A 15,897-nucleotide genomic window follows, 5' to 3' on the forward strand; every position below is an offset into this window, starting at 1 on the left:
TCCAGAAGAAGCCTACTGTCTTACAGCTGTGCCCAGTACCCTGTGCAGGTCAGGATTATTCTAACTGGCTCCTGGGTGATGGCAATCTCCAGCTTTCCTGCTGTTTTATTCAACAACACCATTTTGCCCACAGGGGAAGTTTTGAATTCACTCCTCCCACACTTACTGGATATGGGCTTCCCAGGTACTCAGTGGTAAAGAATCCACATGCAATGCAGGAGACCCAGGGCCAATCCCTGAATCAGAAAGATGCCCTGGAGAAGGGAATGGCAACCCACTCCAGTATGCTTGCCTGGGAAACCCCGTGGACAGAGCAGGCTGGCAGGCTACAGTCTATGGGGTCGCAGAGTCAGACACGACTTAGTGACTAATCCACCACCACACTTTCTGAATACAGACTATGGGTTGTTGCCTGCATCAGGTTCTGGAAACACAAAGAGTGAGACTAAGTCTTACCCTTGAAGGATCTTATGATTTGAAGGAAGAGAAAGGATTATGCTTAGATACGGCCAACATGATGCTGAATGTGCTGTAAATAGTGGGCTGGAAAGGAAGCTAGGACAGAAGTCAAATGCGTGGTTCAAAGAGCAGGAGCAGGCTTTCCAGAAGACACCACACTTGAGACACTGTTTGACAGAAACGTTTTTCAGCCCTGCCTGCCAGCAGTGGCCCCTCTTCTGCCTCTGCAGAATTACTGTTTCAAGTGTCAATTATCCACTCACATCCTGCCCTGAAAGGGAGACCTGAATCAAGTGTCACTCTTCAGCTCTGTAGCTTTGCAATTTTAAAGGCGATGCGCACATAATTACATCTAATTCACTTTCTTAAGTAGCCAGCGTATTGGGCATCTCTTGTAGGTCCAAATTTTACATTTCCCTGTAGAGCCAGAAGGAGTGAAGGAGCAATTGTATAAAAAACTCAGTGTGGATGTACCTGGCTTAACACTAGCAGAGAGGAAGCCCACTTATCTTAATAAATATCTTTCAAAGGTGTAATATGATCACTTTATGAAGTAAATGGAGATACTCATGCATTTATGGCCAGGGTCAAGAGTTCAGTGAAAATGGTCTTATACATCATGATGTCTTGAGTTCAAAAAGCCTTGCTATCAATAATTTTATAGATTTTTTCCTGATAAAGACCAAGGAAACTATATATTGGTTGGTGTGAGTCAGAGCCCAGACTTCATGTAAAGTCCATAGATTATTTTATTACCAGAACTAGGGTTAAATAAATACTTCAAATGTTTAGAAAGGAATGCATTTTATTTCTTTTAAGTACAGGCTTCAACTTAGGAATATGTTGTCTTCCAGAAGTTCAAATTCTATTACTTACTTGGCTCAGAAATGATTAGAAATGACATCATCTAGTTATGATCCTATTAACTTATCAATGATAGGAAATCTGACTTAAATCTTACTTAAATTCACTTTCCCTCTTTTTATAGTTGATTGATAATGTTGTTAATTACAGGTGTATAGCAAAGCTATTCATATACATGTGTATATTAATACACACAAACATATATATATATAATTTAACATATAAATGTATAATTATATATATATATATAATTTAATATATGAATATACTTTCTGGAAAGCAAGAGAATTCCAGAAAAACATATACTTCTCTTTATTGACTATGCCAAATAAACAAACTTTGGCTGTGTGGATCACAAAAACTGTGGAAAATTCTTAAAGAGATAGGAAACTAGACTACCTTACCTGCCTCATGATAAATCTGTATGCAGATCAAAAAGCAACAGTTAGAACCAGACATGGAACAACAGACTGGTTCCAAATTGGGAAAAGGAGTACGTCAAGGCTGTATATTGTCACCCTGTTTATTTAACTTATATGCAGAATGCATCATGTGAAATGCTGGGCTCGATGAAGCACAAGCTGGAATCAAGATTGTGGGGAGAAATATTGATAACCTCAGATATGCAGATGACACCACCCTTATGGCAGAAAGTGAAGAGGAACTAAAGAGTCTCTTGATGAAAGTGAAAGAGGAGAGTGAGAAAGCTGGCTTAAAACTCAAATTAAAATTCATAAAACTGGCTTAAAATTCAGAAAACTAAGATCATGGCATCTGGTCCCATCACTTCATGGCAAATACATGGGGAAACAATGGAAGCAGTGACAGATTCTATTTTCTTGGGCTCCAAAATCACTGTAGATGATGACTGTAGCCATGAAATTAAATGACATTTGCTTTTTGGAAGAAAAGCTATGACCAGCCTAGACAGCATATTAAAAAGCAGAGACAACACTTTGCCAACAAAGGCCCATCTAGTCAAAGCTATGTTTTTTCCAGTAGTCATGTATGGATGTGAGGGTTGGACTATAAAGAAAGCTGAGTGCCAAAAAATTGATGCTTTTGAACTGTGCTGTTGGAGAAGACTCTTGAAAGTCCCTTGGACTCTAAAGAGATCCAACCAGCCAATCCTAAAGGAAATCTGTCCTGAATATTTATTGGAAAGACTGATGCTGAGGTTGAAGCTCCAATCTTTGGCCACCTGATGCGAAGAGCTGACTCATTTGAAAAGACCCTGATGTTGGGAAAGATTGAAGGCAGGAGAAGAAGGGGACGACAGAGGGTGAGATGGTTAGATGGCATCACTGACTCAATGGACATGAGTTTGAGCAAGCTCCAGGAGACAGTGAAGGACAGGGAAGCCTGGCATGCTACAGTCCATGGGGTTGCAAAGAGTCAGACATGACTCAGCAACTAAACAATAAAAACTGAATCACATTTCTGTATACCTGTAATGAACACATTATTAATATATAAATTATTTTCAGGTTATTCCCCATTATTGTTAGTTACAAGATATTGAATATAGTTCCTTATGCTACACAGTAGGACCTTGTTGTTTAGCTCTTTTATATATAGCAGTATGGTGTCTCAAAGAGTCTGACGTGACTGAGCGACTAACCCTACAACTGCTACTATGCAAAGAAATACAGGAAAAAAAGAGAATGGGAAAGATTAGGGATCTCTTCAAGAAAATCAGAGATACCAAAGGAACATTTCATGAAAAGATGAGCTTGATAAAGGACAGAAATGGTATGGACCTAACAGAAGCAGAAGATATTAAGAAGAGATGGCAAGAATACACAGAAGAACTGTACAAAAAATATCTTCACGACCCAGATAATCACAATGGTGTGATCACTGACCTAGAGCCAGACATCCTGGAATGTGAAGTCAAGTGGGCCTTAGAAACCATCACTACGAACAAAGCTAGTGGAGGTGATGGAATTCCAGTTGAGCTATTCCAAATCCTGAAAGATGATGCTGTGAAAGTGCTGCACTCAATATGCCAGCAAATTTGGAAAACTCAGCAGGCCACAGGACTGGAAAAGATCAGTTTTCATTCCAATCCCAAAGAAAGGCAATGCCAAAGAATGCTCAAACTACTGCACAATTGTACTCATCTCACGCGCTAGTAAAGTAATGCTCAAAATTCTCCAAGCCAGGCTTCAGCAATATGTGAACCGTGAACTTCCTGATGTTCAAGCTGGTTTTAGAAAAGGCAGAGGAACCAGAGATCAAATTGCCAACATCCGCTGGATCATAGAAAAAGCAAGAGAGTTCCAGAAAAACATCTATTTCTGCTTTATCGACTATGCCAAAGCCTTTAACTGTATGGATCACGATAAACTGTGGAAAATTCTGAAAGAGATGGGAATAGCAGACAACCTGATCTGCCTCTTGAGAAATCTGTATGCAGATCAGGAAGCAACAGTTAGAACTGGACATGGAACAACAGACTGGTTCCAAATAGGAAAAGGAGTTCCTCAAGGCTATATATTGTCACCCTGTTTATTTAACTTATATGCAGAGTACATCATGAGAAACGCTGGACTGGAAGAAACACAAACTGGAATCAAGATTGCAGGGAGAAATATCAATAACCTCAGATATGCAGATGATACTACCCTTATGGCAGAAAGTGAAGAGGAACTCAAAAGCCTCTTGATGAAAGTGAAAGTGGAGAGTGAAAAAGTTGGCTTAAAGTTCAACATTCAGAAAACGAAGATCATGGCATCCGGTCCCACCACTTCATGGGAAATAGATGGGGAAACAGTAGAAACAGTGTCAGACTTTATTTTTCTGGGCTCCAAAATCACTACAGATGGTGACTGCAGCCATGAAATTAAAAGACGCTTACTCCTTGGAAGGAAGGTTATGACCAACCTAGATAGCATATTCAAAAGCAGAGACATTACTTTGCCTACAAACGTTTGTCTAGTCAAGGCTATGGTTTTTCCAGTGGTCACGTATGGATGTGAGAGTTGGACTGTGAAGAAGGCTGAGCATCGAAGAATTGATGCTTTTGAACTGTGGTGTTGGAGAAGACTCTTGAGAGTCCCTTGGACTTCAAGGAGATCCAACCAGTCCATTCTGAAGGAGATCAGCCCTGGGATTTCTTTGGAAGAAATGATGCTAAAGCTGAAACTCCACTACTTTGGCCACCTCATGCGAAGAGTTGACTCATTGGAAAAGACTCTAATGCAGGGAGGGATTGGGGGCAGGAGGAGAAGGGGACAACAGAGGATGAGGTGGCTGGATGGCATCACTGACTCGATGGACGTGAGTCTGGGTGAACTCCGGGAGTTGGTGATGGACAGGGAGGCCTGGCGTGCTGCGATTCATGGGGTCGCAAAGAGTCGAACACGAGTGAGCGACTGATCTGATCTGATCTGATCTGATATATTAATCCCAAACTTCTAACATATCCCTCATCCCCACCTTTTCACTATTGTAACCATCAGTTCATTTTCTATGTCTGTAAGTCTATTTCTCTTTCGTAAATAATTTCATTTGTATCATTTTTTAGATTCCACCTGTAAGTGGTATAAGACGATGTTTGTCTAACTTCACTCAGTATGATAACATCTAGGTCCATCCTTGTTGCTACAGATTTGCATTATTTTATTCTTTTCCATGGTTGAGTAATATTTCATTGTATATCTGCACCACATCGTCTTTATCCACTTATGTGTCAATGAACATTTAGGTTGCTTACTTGTCTTGACTGTTGTAAATAGTGCTGCTGTGAACATTGGGGCGCATGTATATTTTTGAATTATGGTTTTTTTCTCCATAGATTTTTCCAGGAGTGGACTTTCTGGATCATATTACAGTTCTATTTTTAATTTTTAAAGGAAACTTCCTACTGTTTTTCAAAGTGGCTATACTAATTTTATTGCACCAGAGCCTCTTAATGAGAAGATAATCTCAGACTTTCTCTCCTTTCCTTAAATCTCTAGTACTTGGCAACTGAGTCCTCCACCCATCAACTTACTTTTCATAAAAAAAAAAAGAAAGAAAAATAAAAAAAACTCATCATAAGAGGACCATGCCATCTTCGCACTATTAGTTCCACAGCCTGAGCTTCACATTCATGGGTATACTGGTTTTTCTCATAGAGACAGGAGAGTGGACTGGCCTCCATACCCCCATTTCTTCTCAGGATGCTCCCCCTTATTCCTTTTGGAAGAAGGTCCTGTAGTATTGCTTTTCTGCAACCAGTATCTCTTCCTCTACCAGTCATTGCATCTGTATCCTAAACATGTCTTAATACCATCTAATTTTAAAACACTTTGATGCTGCTACAAATACCACTGTATTGAACATGTAGAGCTCATTTTCACAGCAAAATTTCCTTTTAAAAAGTCATCAGTACTAGCTACTGACATCTCTTTACCTCCAAGCAAGTTCCCATTCTCACCAGCCCAGTGGAATACCTCCTTGAAGATTACTTACATCTCACATTTTGCCAGTGTCAATGGGCAGTTTTCCATCCTCATCATCCTTGAACTCCAACACTAACTGACCTGGTTGAATACCAACTTAATGTCAGAAACATTCACACCACTAGGTTCATAAATCTCTAATCTCTTGGTTTTCCTTCTCCCTAAGTGACAATTCTTCATCCTTTTTCCTTGCTTCCATCCTACTTGACTTCTAAATGTTGCCACGAGCAAATATTTTCCCCTCTATTCTCTTTTATTTTTGACTTAAGCTTCCTTCTTGGTAAACCTCATCCCTATGTGCTGTGTTCAGCTGTGTCTGATTCTTTGCAACCCTTTGGACTGTAGCTCACCAGGCTCCTCTGCCCATAGGATCCTCTAGGCAAGAATACTGGAGTGAGTTGCATGCCCTCCTGCAGGAGATCTTTCTGACCCAGGGATCGAAACTGAGTATCCTTCATTGCAGCCAGATTCTTTACCCACTGAGCCACTGGGGAAGCCATCATCCCTACCCATGTCTTTTAAATACTATGCATACATGGATGACTCCTGTACTAAACTCTTCAGCCCAGAGCCCTCTCAGCCCTGATCAGCATCTCCAATTGGGTGTCGAAGCCTAATATGCTTTCCCCTATGCCCTAAGTCTTCCTTAGTGTATTAGGTAGAACCACCTCCATTGATTGCTGAGATCAATGATCCTCAGTCTCACTCTTTCGCTTCCATTTTTCGTAGTCCATCAGTTAACTCCCACAGTTTTCACCATCTCCCCTAATAGGATCCATCTTTCACGAGTTATTATAAGAACATTGCACTTTAACTCCTTTCCTCTGCTTTAGGCTCTGTCCATTTCAGTCCTGCATATAGGAGCCAAGAGATGTGTCTCATCATATATGCTGCTAAGTCACGTCAGTCGTGTCCGACTCTGTGCGACCCCATAGATGGCAGCCCACCAGGCTTCACCGTCCCTGGGATTCTCCAGGCAAGAACACTGGAGTGGATTGCCATTTCCATCTCCAATGCATGAAAGTGAAAAGTGAAAGTGAAGTCACTCAGTCGTGTCCGACTCTTGGCGACCCCATGGACTGCAGCCCACCAGGCTCCTCTGTCCATAGGATTTTCCAGGCAAGAGTACTGGAGTGGGGTGCCATTGCCTTTTCCTCATATATAAGGTCATGTTATTTCCACTTTTGACTCCCGTGGCTTCCCATTGTGATGAAATGAAAGTGCAGGTGAGTGACCATTGCTTTGTGTTCCCTGTCTTCCTCTGCACTCTCTTTCCATATCTCTATCATTGGAAACAGTGCCAGCCATGTAGGTATCTTTTCATCTTTTGGATGAACAATGCTCATTCTTGACTATGACATTAAATTTTCTAGTCATTTTGCCTGGAACATTCTTTCCTGAGAAATTGCCAGACTGCCTCCTTTTTGCGGAGAAGGCAATGGCACCCTACTCCAGTACGCTTGCCTGGAAAATCCCATGGACGGAGGAGCCTCGTAGATTGCAGTCCATGGGGTCGCAAAGAGTAGGACACAACTGAGCGTCTTCACTTTCACTTTTCACTTTCATGTATTGGAAGAGGAAATGGCAACCCACTCCAGTGTTCTTGCCTGGAGAATCCCAGGGACGGGGAAGCTTGGTGGGCTGCCCTCTGTGGGGTCGCACAAAGTCGGACACGACTGAAGCAACTTAGCAGCAGCAGCAGCAGCAGCAGCCTCCTTTTTGTGATTCTGTTGCTATTGTTCACTCAGTCGAGTCTGACTCTTTTGCGACTCCATGGACTGTAGCCTGCCAGGCTCCTCTGTCCAAGGCATCTCCTATACAAGAATACTAGAGTGGGTTGCCATTTCCTTCTCCAGGGTGATCTTCCCAACCCAGGATTGAACCCACATCTTCTGCATTGGCAGGTGGATTCCTTACCACTGAGCCACCAGGGAAACCCTATTATGGTTCTGCTGCTGCTGCTGCTCCTAAGTCACTTCAGTCATGTCCGACTCTGTGCGACCCCATAGACAGAAGCCCACCAGGCTCCCCCATCCCTGGGATTCTCCAGGCAAGAACACTGGAGTGGGTTGCCATTTTCTGCTCCAACGCATGAAAGTGAAAAGTGAAAGTGAAGTCACTCAGTCATTTCCAACTCTTAGCGACCCTATGGACTGCAGCCTACCAGGTTCCTCCGCCCATGAGATTTTCCAGGGCAGAGTACCGGACTACTCCCAACCAAATATTATCTTCTCTCAGAGGTTTTTCCTAACTAGAATACTAGACTCTACTTATTCTCTTTCCTTTTAGTCTTTTTTCCTCTTGTATATAGCTCTTATTAGTACCTGAAATTATGCTGTATATTTATTTAGCACTTATAGTCTTTCTTTCCCTGTGATAATGTGCATTCTGATGTTAGGGACTCTGTCTCCCACAGAATTCCTAGCACCTTCGCTCTGCTTGGCATAGAGTAAGCACCCAATGAATCTGCTGCAGATTCTAGAGTCAGATCACACTTTCATATTGGCAATATTAAATTGGCAATCAAGCGTTGATTTCTAGAAAGATTTATCATGGTGATTTAGCCAGCTTGCATGTTTCATTTCATGTATTATTTAAATATTATCTTCTGAGAAATAGACACAGAGCTCTTAAACTGATATAATACACAAGATTTGCTAATTCCACTTGTTTCTTCCAAATGGGATTTTGAATGTTCCTGGAAGATGAAGGGAAGAATTGAACTAAGGGTTTCCCAGAGCAGTTACTAATCCAAAACAAATGGTCATATATTAAATTATTTATCCTAGTTCCTGGCTCTTATAAGCAGGCCACAGGGACTGATGTAATCTTTATAGGCAAGACCTTTAGATCTCTGATTGGACAGAAAGTGTTACATAGTGTGAGTCCTGGGCAGAGAGTCTAAAGATGGAGGAGATGTGGGGAGGACTGGCTCCAGGAGAAGGGCAGTGAGGAGGAGGCAGCTGGGGATCTGACTTCCTTAGCCTGTAAGGTACAGGTGGATTGGGACTCAGTCAGCATTGTATGGGTGAGGGAGGGGGGCAGTCAAAGGGAGGAGAGCATAGCATCGTAACATCTGGATCACAGATCAAGGCATAGATGCATGATATATGTATATCATTTATATGTTAACAATGTTTTCATCTACCTTGAAAAAAGTCACCAGCAATCAACTTAAAAACATATGCATACATAAAGGAGGAGCAATTAGGAGGGGTTCTTAGTCACCCCAGAAAGATATGATTGATGGTAGCTTGGACTAGGGGAGCAGTGGGTAGAAACAGGAAGAAGGTAACAGAGTTGGGAAATAGTTGAACAACCTGATGGATGCTTGCACGGTTCATTGAAATGGGAAACACTGGAAGAGGAGAAGCTTTGGAGGTAAGATAATGAGTCTGGTGAAGTTTAAGGAGCTTTTCAGACACACAAGTGGAAATGTAAAGTACATGTACGTGTGTGCTTGCCTGCATGCTCAGTCACTAGTCATGTCTAACTCTTTGTGACCCCATGGACTATAGCCTGCCAGACTCCTCTGTCCTTGGGATTACCCAGCAGGAATACTGAATGTGTTGCCGTTTCCTCCTCCAGGGATCTTTCCAACCCAGGAATTGAACCCCGCTCTCTCACATTGGAAGTGGATTTTTTTACCATGGAGCCACCAGGGAAGCCTGGACCAGAGCTCAAAGAAGATTTAGAGGATTTTAAGCTTGTGATCCATTCACTTTTTGAGTTTTAGACTATAGGTATCCCTTACTTTTATCTTATATGTATTTACCATAATTTAAACAATTAAAGCAAAAATGCTATAGAGTAAGATAGACGTCTATGTTCTGATAACATATGACATCCAAGGTTTAAAATTTGTTCAACAAATTTTAATAACCCTGGAAAAAAAAATACAAGCTCAAGCCTTTTGGATTGAGTCCTTCAGAACAAACTCTGCAAACATGACCCATGAGTGTGTACTTTGCTGACAGAACTGTCCTTGGATCCACAAATATAATTAAAATTCATTGTCATAGCAGCTACACTAAGGAAGCTATGAGGTGGGTGGTGAAAACCTGTCTTTAGAAAAGATAAAGTTATACATATAGGTAATGCTATCATTGTTCAGTCGCGTCCAAGTTTTTGAGACCCTATAGACTGCAGCACACCGAGTTTCCCTGTCCTTCACCGTCTCCTGGAGTTTGTTCAAACTCATGCCCATTGAGTCAGTGATGCCATACAACCATCTCACCTATACATATAGGTCATAAGGAAAGGCATTTTTTTTTAATGTGAAGGTGAAACACATTTAAAAACACAAAAAAATAGCAGCAAAAGGGAAACAGAAAAGACCAGGAGCCAACTGAATATCTGGGTGCTCCTCCCAGCTCTGCCCCAGCATGCTGCTTCCGCCCTCTCTGAACCTCATGCTTCAGACTCTAAGATGTAAGTCTGAACTGTGATGCTGAAGCTAAGCTCCAATACTTTGACCACCTGATGGAAAGGCCTGACTCACTGGAAAAGACCCTGATGCTAGAAAAAATTGAGGGTAGGAGGAGAAGGGGGTGACAGAGGATGGGGGAAGCCTGGCATGATGCAGTCCTTGGGATTGCAAAGAGTTGGATACAACTGAGCAACTGAACTAAACTGAAATGATGAAGGAAATGATTTGTCTTACATACAATGTAGCTATTGATGTGTAATAATTCTTGAAGGGTTAGTACAAATATCCCCTCTAAGGCTTTTTATAGGTAAATTTATAAAATCTATTGTCTTTACTAATAAGTCCAAAATTTCTAGAAGAAAAAGAATACTAAGAAATGTGTTGGCAGCTAGATTCTCCTAAGAAATCAGGTGATTATGGAATGTGCAGTGTGCGATATGGACCTGTTAGTACTATCACTTCACCACTTCCTGTGAATGCTAATTGACCTAATAAAGGAATATAAAATTAGAGAGAAATAAGACAGAATTTTTTACAAAAATGAATGAGAAAGACTAAAGCTTTCATTAAAGAAGAACTGTGCTTGAAATAGTGATTGTTTTATTTATTTTTGATTATTTTAACTGTAAATGTGCAACTGACTCTCCTTGAAGCTATTTTGGTGCAAAGCTGATTTCCTGACTTCTTGTTTAGGCTGGCTTGTTTCAACACTTCTTGTGTCTGTCTCTTTCGTGTCCCCATGGACTGTAGCCTGCCAGGCTCCTCTCTCTCTGAGATTTCTCAGGCAAGAACACTGGAGTGAGCTGTCATTTTCTTCCCCAGGAAGGTCAGACTGACTACCTGGCTTACTTGCCAGGCTCTGGGGCTCTGTTCCAAGGGAGGCAGGTGAAGCTTAACTCCAAGCCCAAAGGACTGGTACTAGACCACCGTCCACCTACTGGGGCAAGGTACTCTCTCCAGGGACATTTTCTTCTATTGAGTAGCCAAGCTCTCCAGATTTAATTAGCTATGTTGCTTTTTCATCTTCAGTATATCTTTTGCTCTTTAGCTAGTGTGCCAGACAAATGATTTTATCTGTGTGGGGCCACCAACAGAGCTGCTTATTGGAGATAATATAACATTTAATGTATCATGTAACCTCGGGGCTCATGGCTTCATGGGTACCAGACTCTATTTTGCTCATTATGTTATCACTAAAACTGTGCACAGTACCCCAAAACCAGTTGTTCAGGAAATCCTTGTTGACCAGTTGACTGGGTGGAATTGCATTTAAAATGTGAAGGGGAAAGAAAAGGTAAAGTGGTGTATAACTGCTTCCACCCTTAAATAGTAGATGAGATTTCAAGAAGGAGAAATTTAGAGAAAGATTATTCCAGAAAAGGTGTGGCATATTTGACTCATGACCTCCTGGACTATAGCCTGTCAGGCTCCTCTGTCCATGCGATTTGCCAGGCAAGAATACTGGAGTGGGTTGTCATTTTCTTCTCCAGGGGATCTTCCCAACCCAGGGATCAAACCTACATAGCAGGGTCTCCTACATTGCAGGCAAATTCTTTACAGACTGAGCGACCAGGCAAGCCGGAAAAGGAAAGCACCTTAAATAAGGAAAATGTTCTGGTGAGGGATGGGGGTAACAGGACACCTTTGAGAAGAGTGAGTAATCTTGTCTTTGTCAAAGTTTACAAAATATTAGGGCTAACCATACACACCAACTTTGTTATGCTAACTATCCTAATACATCACCTTATGACATCTGAACTCTGATGTAGTTCTGTTTCAATTATTTTCCTTACAGTTTGTTTTGTACCTTCTGTTCAGAGAGATAGATAGTGAGAGCTGTGTCAAAAAACACAGGAGCTGAAAAGACTGTAACTTCAATTACTGATTGAAGTAGGAAAAGAGTGTAAAATGCATTTTCTTGCTGTTTCTAGAGCAGGAGGGAGAAAAAATAAAATGGGGGTGGGGACCTCTTCCCAAGATAGCACAAGACTACAGTCTAAAAATCAACATTACATAGAAAGAGAGATGAAAATTAAATCCTGAGAAAAACCTGAAGGAAGACTTGTAGGCAGCATCTTAAAGAGGAGGTGCCAGGGTTGTTATAATTGTGATGCCTAAACTGACTGTGGGAAGATCCCCTGAAGAAGGGAATGGCTACCCACTCCAGTACTCTGCCTGGAGAATCCCAGGGACAGAGGAACCTGGTGGGCTACAGTCCATGGGGTCACAAAGAGTTGGACACAACTAGTGACTATACAACAAATGACAACAACAAGCTGCTATGTAGGTAGCATAAGAAAAAAGTGAATTATGTACTTTGAATAAAAGCAAGAAATCAGTTGTGCTTTGCAAATGTAGTGTCCGATGTTACTGGTCTTTTCATGTGTCCCCCTGCTTCAAACATGTATTGTACTAGATTGTGGGGACATGGCAGAAGACGTGTCCCTGATCTCAAAAAATTTCCCTCTGGTGGCTCGTGGTAAAAAATCTGCCTGCAAAACAGGAGACCTGGGTTAGACCTCTGGGTTAGGAAGATCCCCTGGAGGGAAGGCATGGCAAACCACTCCAATATTCCTGCCTGGAGAATCCCATAGGCAGACGGGTCACAAAGAATCAGACATGACTGAGCAACTAACACACACACACACTCAATAGCATTATGACTTTCTAATCACAGTGTGACAAGGGCTATGAGGAGAATTAAAGGCTGCTATTAGAATGTTTAACCAGAAGAAATTTAGTCAACAATATTGGGAAAGGTTTCCCCTAAGAGATAACATTTTAATATATAAGCAATCTGTGGATAATCATTTCACAGCTGTTACATGATGATGCTCTGATAAATCTTATCATACTCTTTCATTTTTTACATTTATGTATTATATAACATTAGCTCCCAACCATCACTGATCTGTAAATAATACTTTTTTTTCTTAGTTAAATGTTTACTGTTTATTATCAACAGCATATTAGTTTTAGAGCAAATTTGTACCACATTGAAGCTGCATGTTCATGTACAATTAGTACATTTTATATTTTATTGGAGCATAATCGCTTTAAGATGTTGTGTTGGTTTCTGCTGCACAATGAAGTGAATCTGCTATATATATATATGTATATCCCCCACCTTAACTCCCTCCCACCCACTCCCCATTCCACCCCTCTAGGTCATCAAACCCTTTCATTCCCCTCAGCATGTCTGTATTTGCTATCTCTATGTCTGCATCTCTATTCCTGCCCTGCCCTACAAATGAAATGGTTCATTTGTACCATTTTTCTAGATTATATATATATTTGATATATGATATATATGCTGTGACGTGCTTGGTTGCTCAGTCATGTCTGACTCTTTGCGACCCCATGGACTGTAGCCCGCCAGGCTCCTCTGTTCATGGAATTCTCCAAGCAAGAATACTGGAGTGCGTTGCCATACCCTCCTCCAGGGGATCTTCCCAACCCAGGGTTCAAACCCAGGTCTCCGGCATTATAGACAGATTCTTTACTATCTGAGCCACCAGGGAAGCCCCCTATGAGATAGATAGATAGATACATACATGCATACATACACACACACACACACACACACATATATATATATCATATCACATCAACATACAATATTTGTCTTTCTCCTTCTAACTTATTTCACTCTGTATGATAAACTCTAGGTCCATCCACATCTCTACAAATTACCCAATTTCATTGCTTTTTTATGGCTGAGTAATAGTCCATTGTATATATGTACCACTGTTTCTTTATCCATTCATTTGTTGATGGACATTTAGATTGCTTCCATGTCCAGCTATTGTAAATAGTACTGCAATGAACATTGGGGTATATGTGTCTTTTTGAAATAATATGGTTTTCTCAGGATACATGCCCAAGAAAGGGATTGTCAGATCATATGGTAGTTCTATAGGGAGTAGATAGCATATTGAAATCAGAGACATTACTTTGCCAACAAAGTCCGTCTAGTCAAGGCTATGGTTTTTCCAGTGGTCATGTATGGATGTGAGAGTTGGACTGTGAAGAAGGCTGAGTGCCGAAGAACTGATGCTTTTGAACTGTGGTGTTGGAGAAGACTCTTGAGAGTCCCTTGGACTGCAAGGAGATCCAACCAGTCCATTCTGAAGGAGCTCAGCCCTGGGATTTCTTTGGAAGGAATGATGCTAAAGCTGAAACTCCAGTACTTTGGCCACCTCATGCGAAGAGTTGACTCATTGGAAAAGACTCTGATGCTGGGAGGGATTGGGGGCAGGAGGACAAGGGGACGATAGAGGATGAGATCGCTGGATGGCATCACTGATTCAACGGATGTGAGTCTGAGTGAACTCTGGGAGTTGGTGATGGACAGGGAGGCCTGGCATGCTGCAATTCATGGGGTCGCAAAGAGTCGGACACAACTGAGCGAATGAACTGACTGACTGATGGGGTAGTTCTGTGGGGGCTTTTAAGGAACCGCCATAGTGTTCTCCATAGTGGTTGTACCAATTTCCATTCCCAGAAACAATTTCTCCACACTCACCCCAGTATTTATTGTTTGTAGATTTTTTGATGATGGCCATTCTAATCGGTGTGAGGTGACAACTCATTGTAGTTTTGATTTGCATTTCTCTAATGATTAGTGATGTTGAGCATCTTTTCATGTGTTTGTTGGCCATCTGTGTATCTTCTTTGGAGAAATGTCTATTTAATATGGTTACTCTTAAGGGCTACTGCATGGCTAAGGGATTATGGAGTGCTGAGTATACGTGCACATCATCCTCTTCTAAAGAGATGGAAAGCTGCTTTTCCAAGCCTGGGGATCATCACGGATAGGAAAATCAGGGGTCATAGACCAAAGATCATCATCATCATCATAATAATAGTAGTAGTGGTGGTTAGCATTCAGCATTTATTATGTGTAAGGAAGATCTCCTGGAGGAGGGCATGCCAAACCACTCCAGTATTCTTGTCTGGAGAATCCCATGCACAGAGGAGCCTGGTGGGCTACAGTCCATGGGGTCACAAAGAGTCAGACAGGACTGAGCAACTAAATAACATCCTCCAAGGTTCCAATATATATTTCTAATTAAAACTTAAAATTCCGCATATAAAATAATTTTTGTGTGCTAAGTCACTTCGGTCGTGTCCAATTCTGCAAAGCTATGGCTTGTAGCCTACCAGGCTCGTCTGTCCATGGGATTCTCTAGATGAGAATAGCAGAGTGGGTTGCAGTGCCCTCCTCCAAGGGATCTTCCTGACCCAGGGATCAAACCTGAACTTCTTATGTCTTCTGCATTGGCAGGTGTGTTCTTGACCTCTAGTGAATATACCTGGGTGGTATATACATTTTTATCCTTAGTTTAAGGAAACCATAGTAAGTACATAGTTTATTAACAACCTTCAGTATAAACAAATATCAAGTAAATTGCACTAGTTACATATCATAGTTTTTAGCATAATTTTGTAAATACTTTGCTGTTTTTTCTCAAAATTATACCTTTTACATTTGTGTAGTTTTGTTTGCCCTCTTACAAATCAATCTTTTTCAAAATGGTTCTGTGTTCCTAGTGTCCTCTTCATTTCTTGACATACTTCTGTAACAAACATATAATCATTGAATGTTTTTTTCACCACAAGATTACAGCAAAAAACACAGCTTTCATAATTGTTAGTAAGATTTTGAATGAACAGTGAAACTACTGCTTTTCCTTT

At 41.3% G+C, this 15,897-nt stretch overlaps 1 protein-coding gene across 1 annotated transcript in view; it reads left to right on the forward strand.

Annotated features, from left to right (window-relative positions):
- The window catches only part of LOC147366557 (polypeptide N-acetylgalactosaminyltransferase-like 6), a 487,868-nt gene extending 478,310 nt beyond the window's left edge, over window positions 1-9,558 (forward strand). The window contains exon 5 of the mRNA XM_086414644.1: window positions 9,360-9,558. Within this exon, the coding sequence (XP_086270770.1) occupies window positions 9,360-9,466 (107 nt within the window). The 3' untranslated portion in view covers window positions 9,467-9,558. The remainder of the gene's footprint in view (window positions 1-9,359) is intronic.
- The last annotated feature ends 6,339 nt before the right edge of the window (window positions 9,559-15,897 follow it).

The sequence above is a fragment of the Bos grunniens genome, chromosome 8 (genome assembly GCF_055505025.1).
Source record: "Bos grunniens cultivar Pamir isolate PY7600 chromosome 8, Bosgru_T2T1.0, whole genome shotgun sequence".
NCBI classification, from domain to species: domain Eukaryota; kingdom Metazoa; phylum Chordata; class Mammalia; order Artiodactyla; family Bovidae; genus Bos; species Bos grunniens.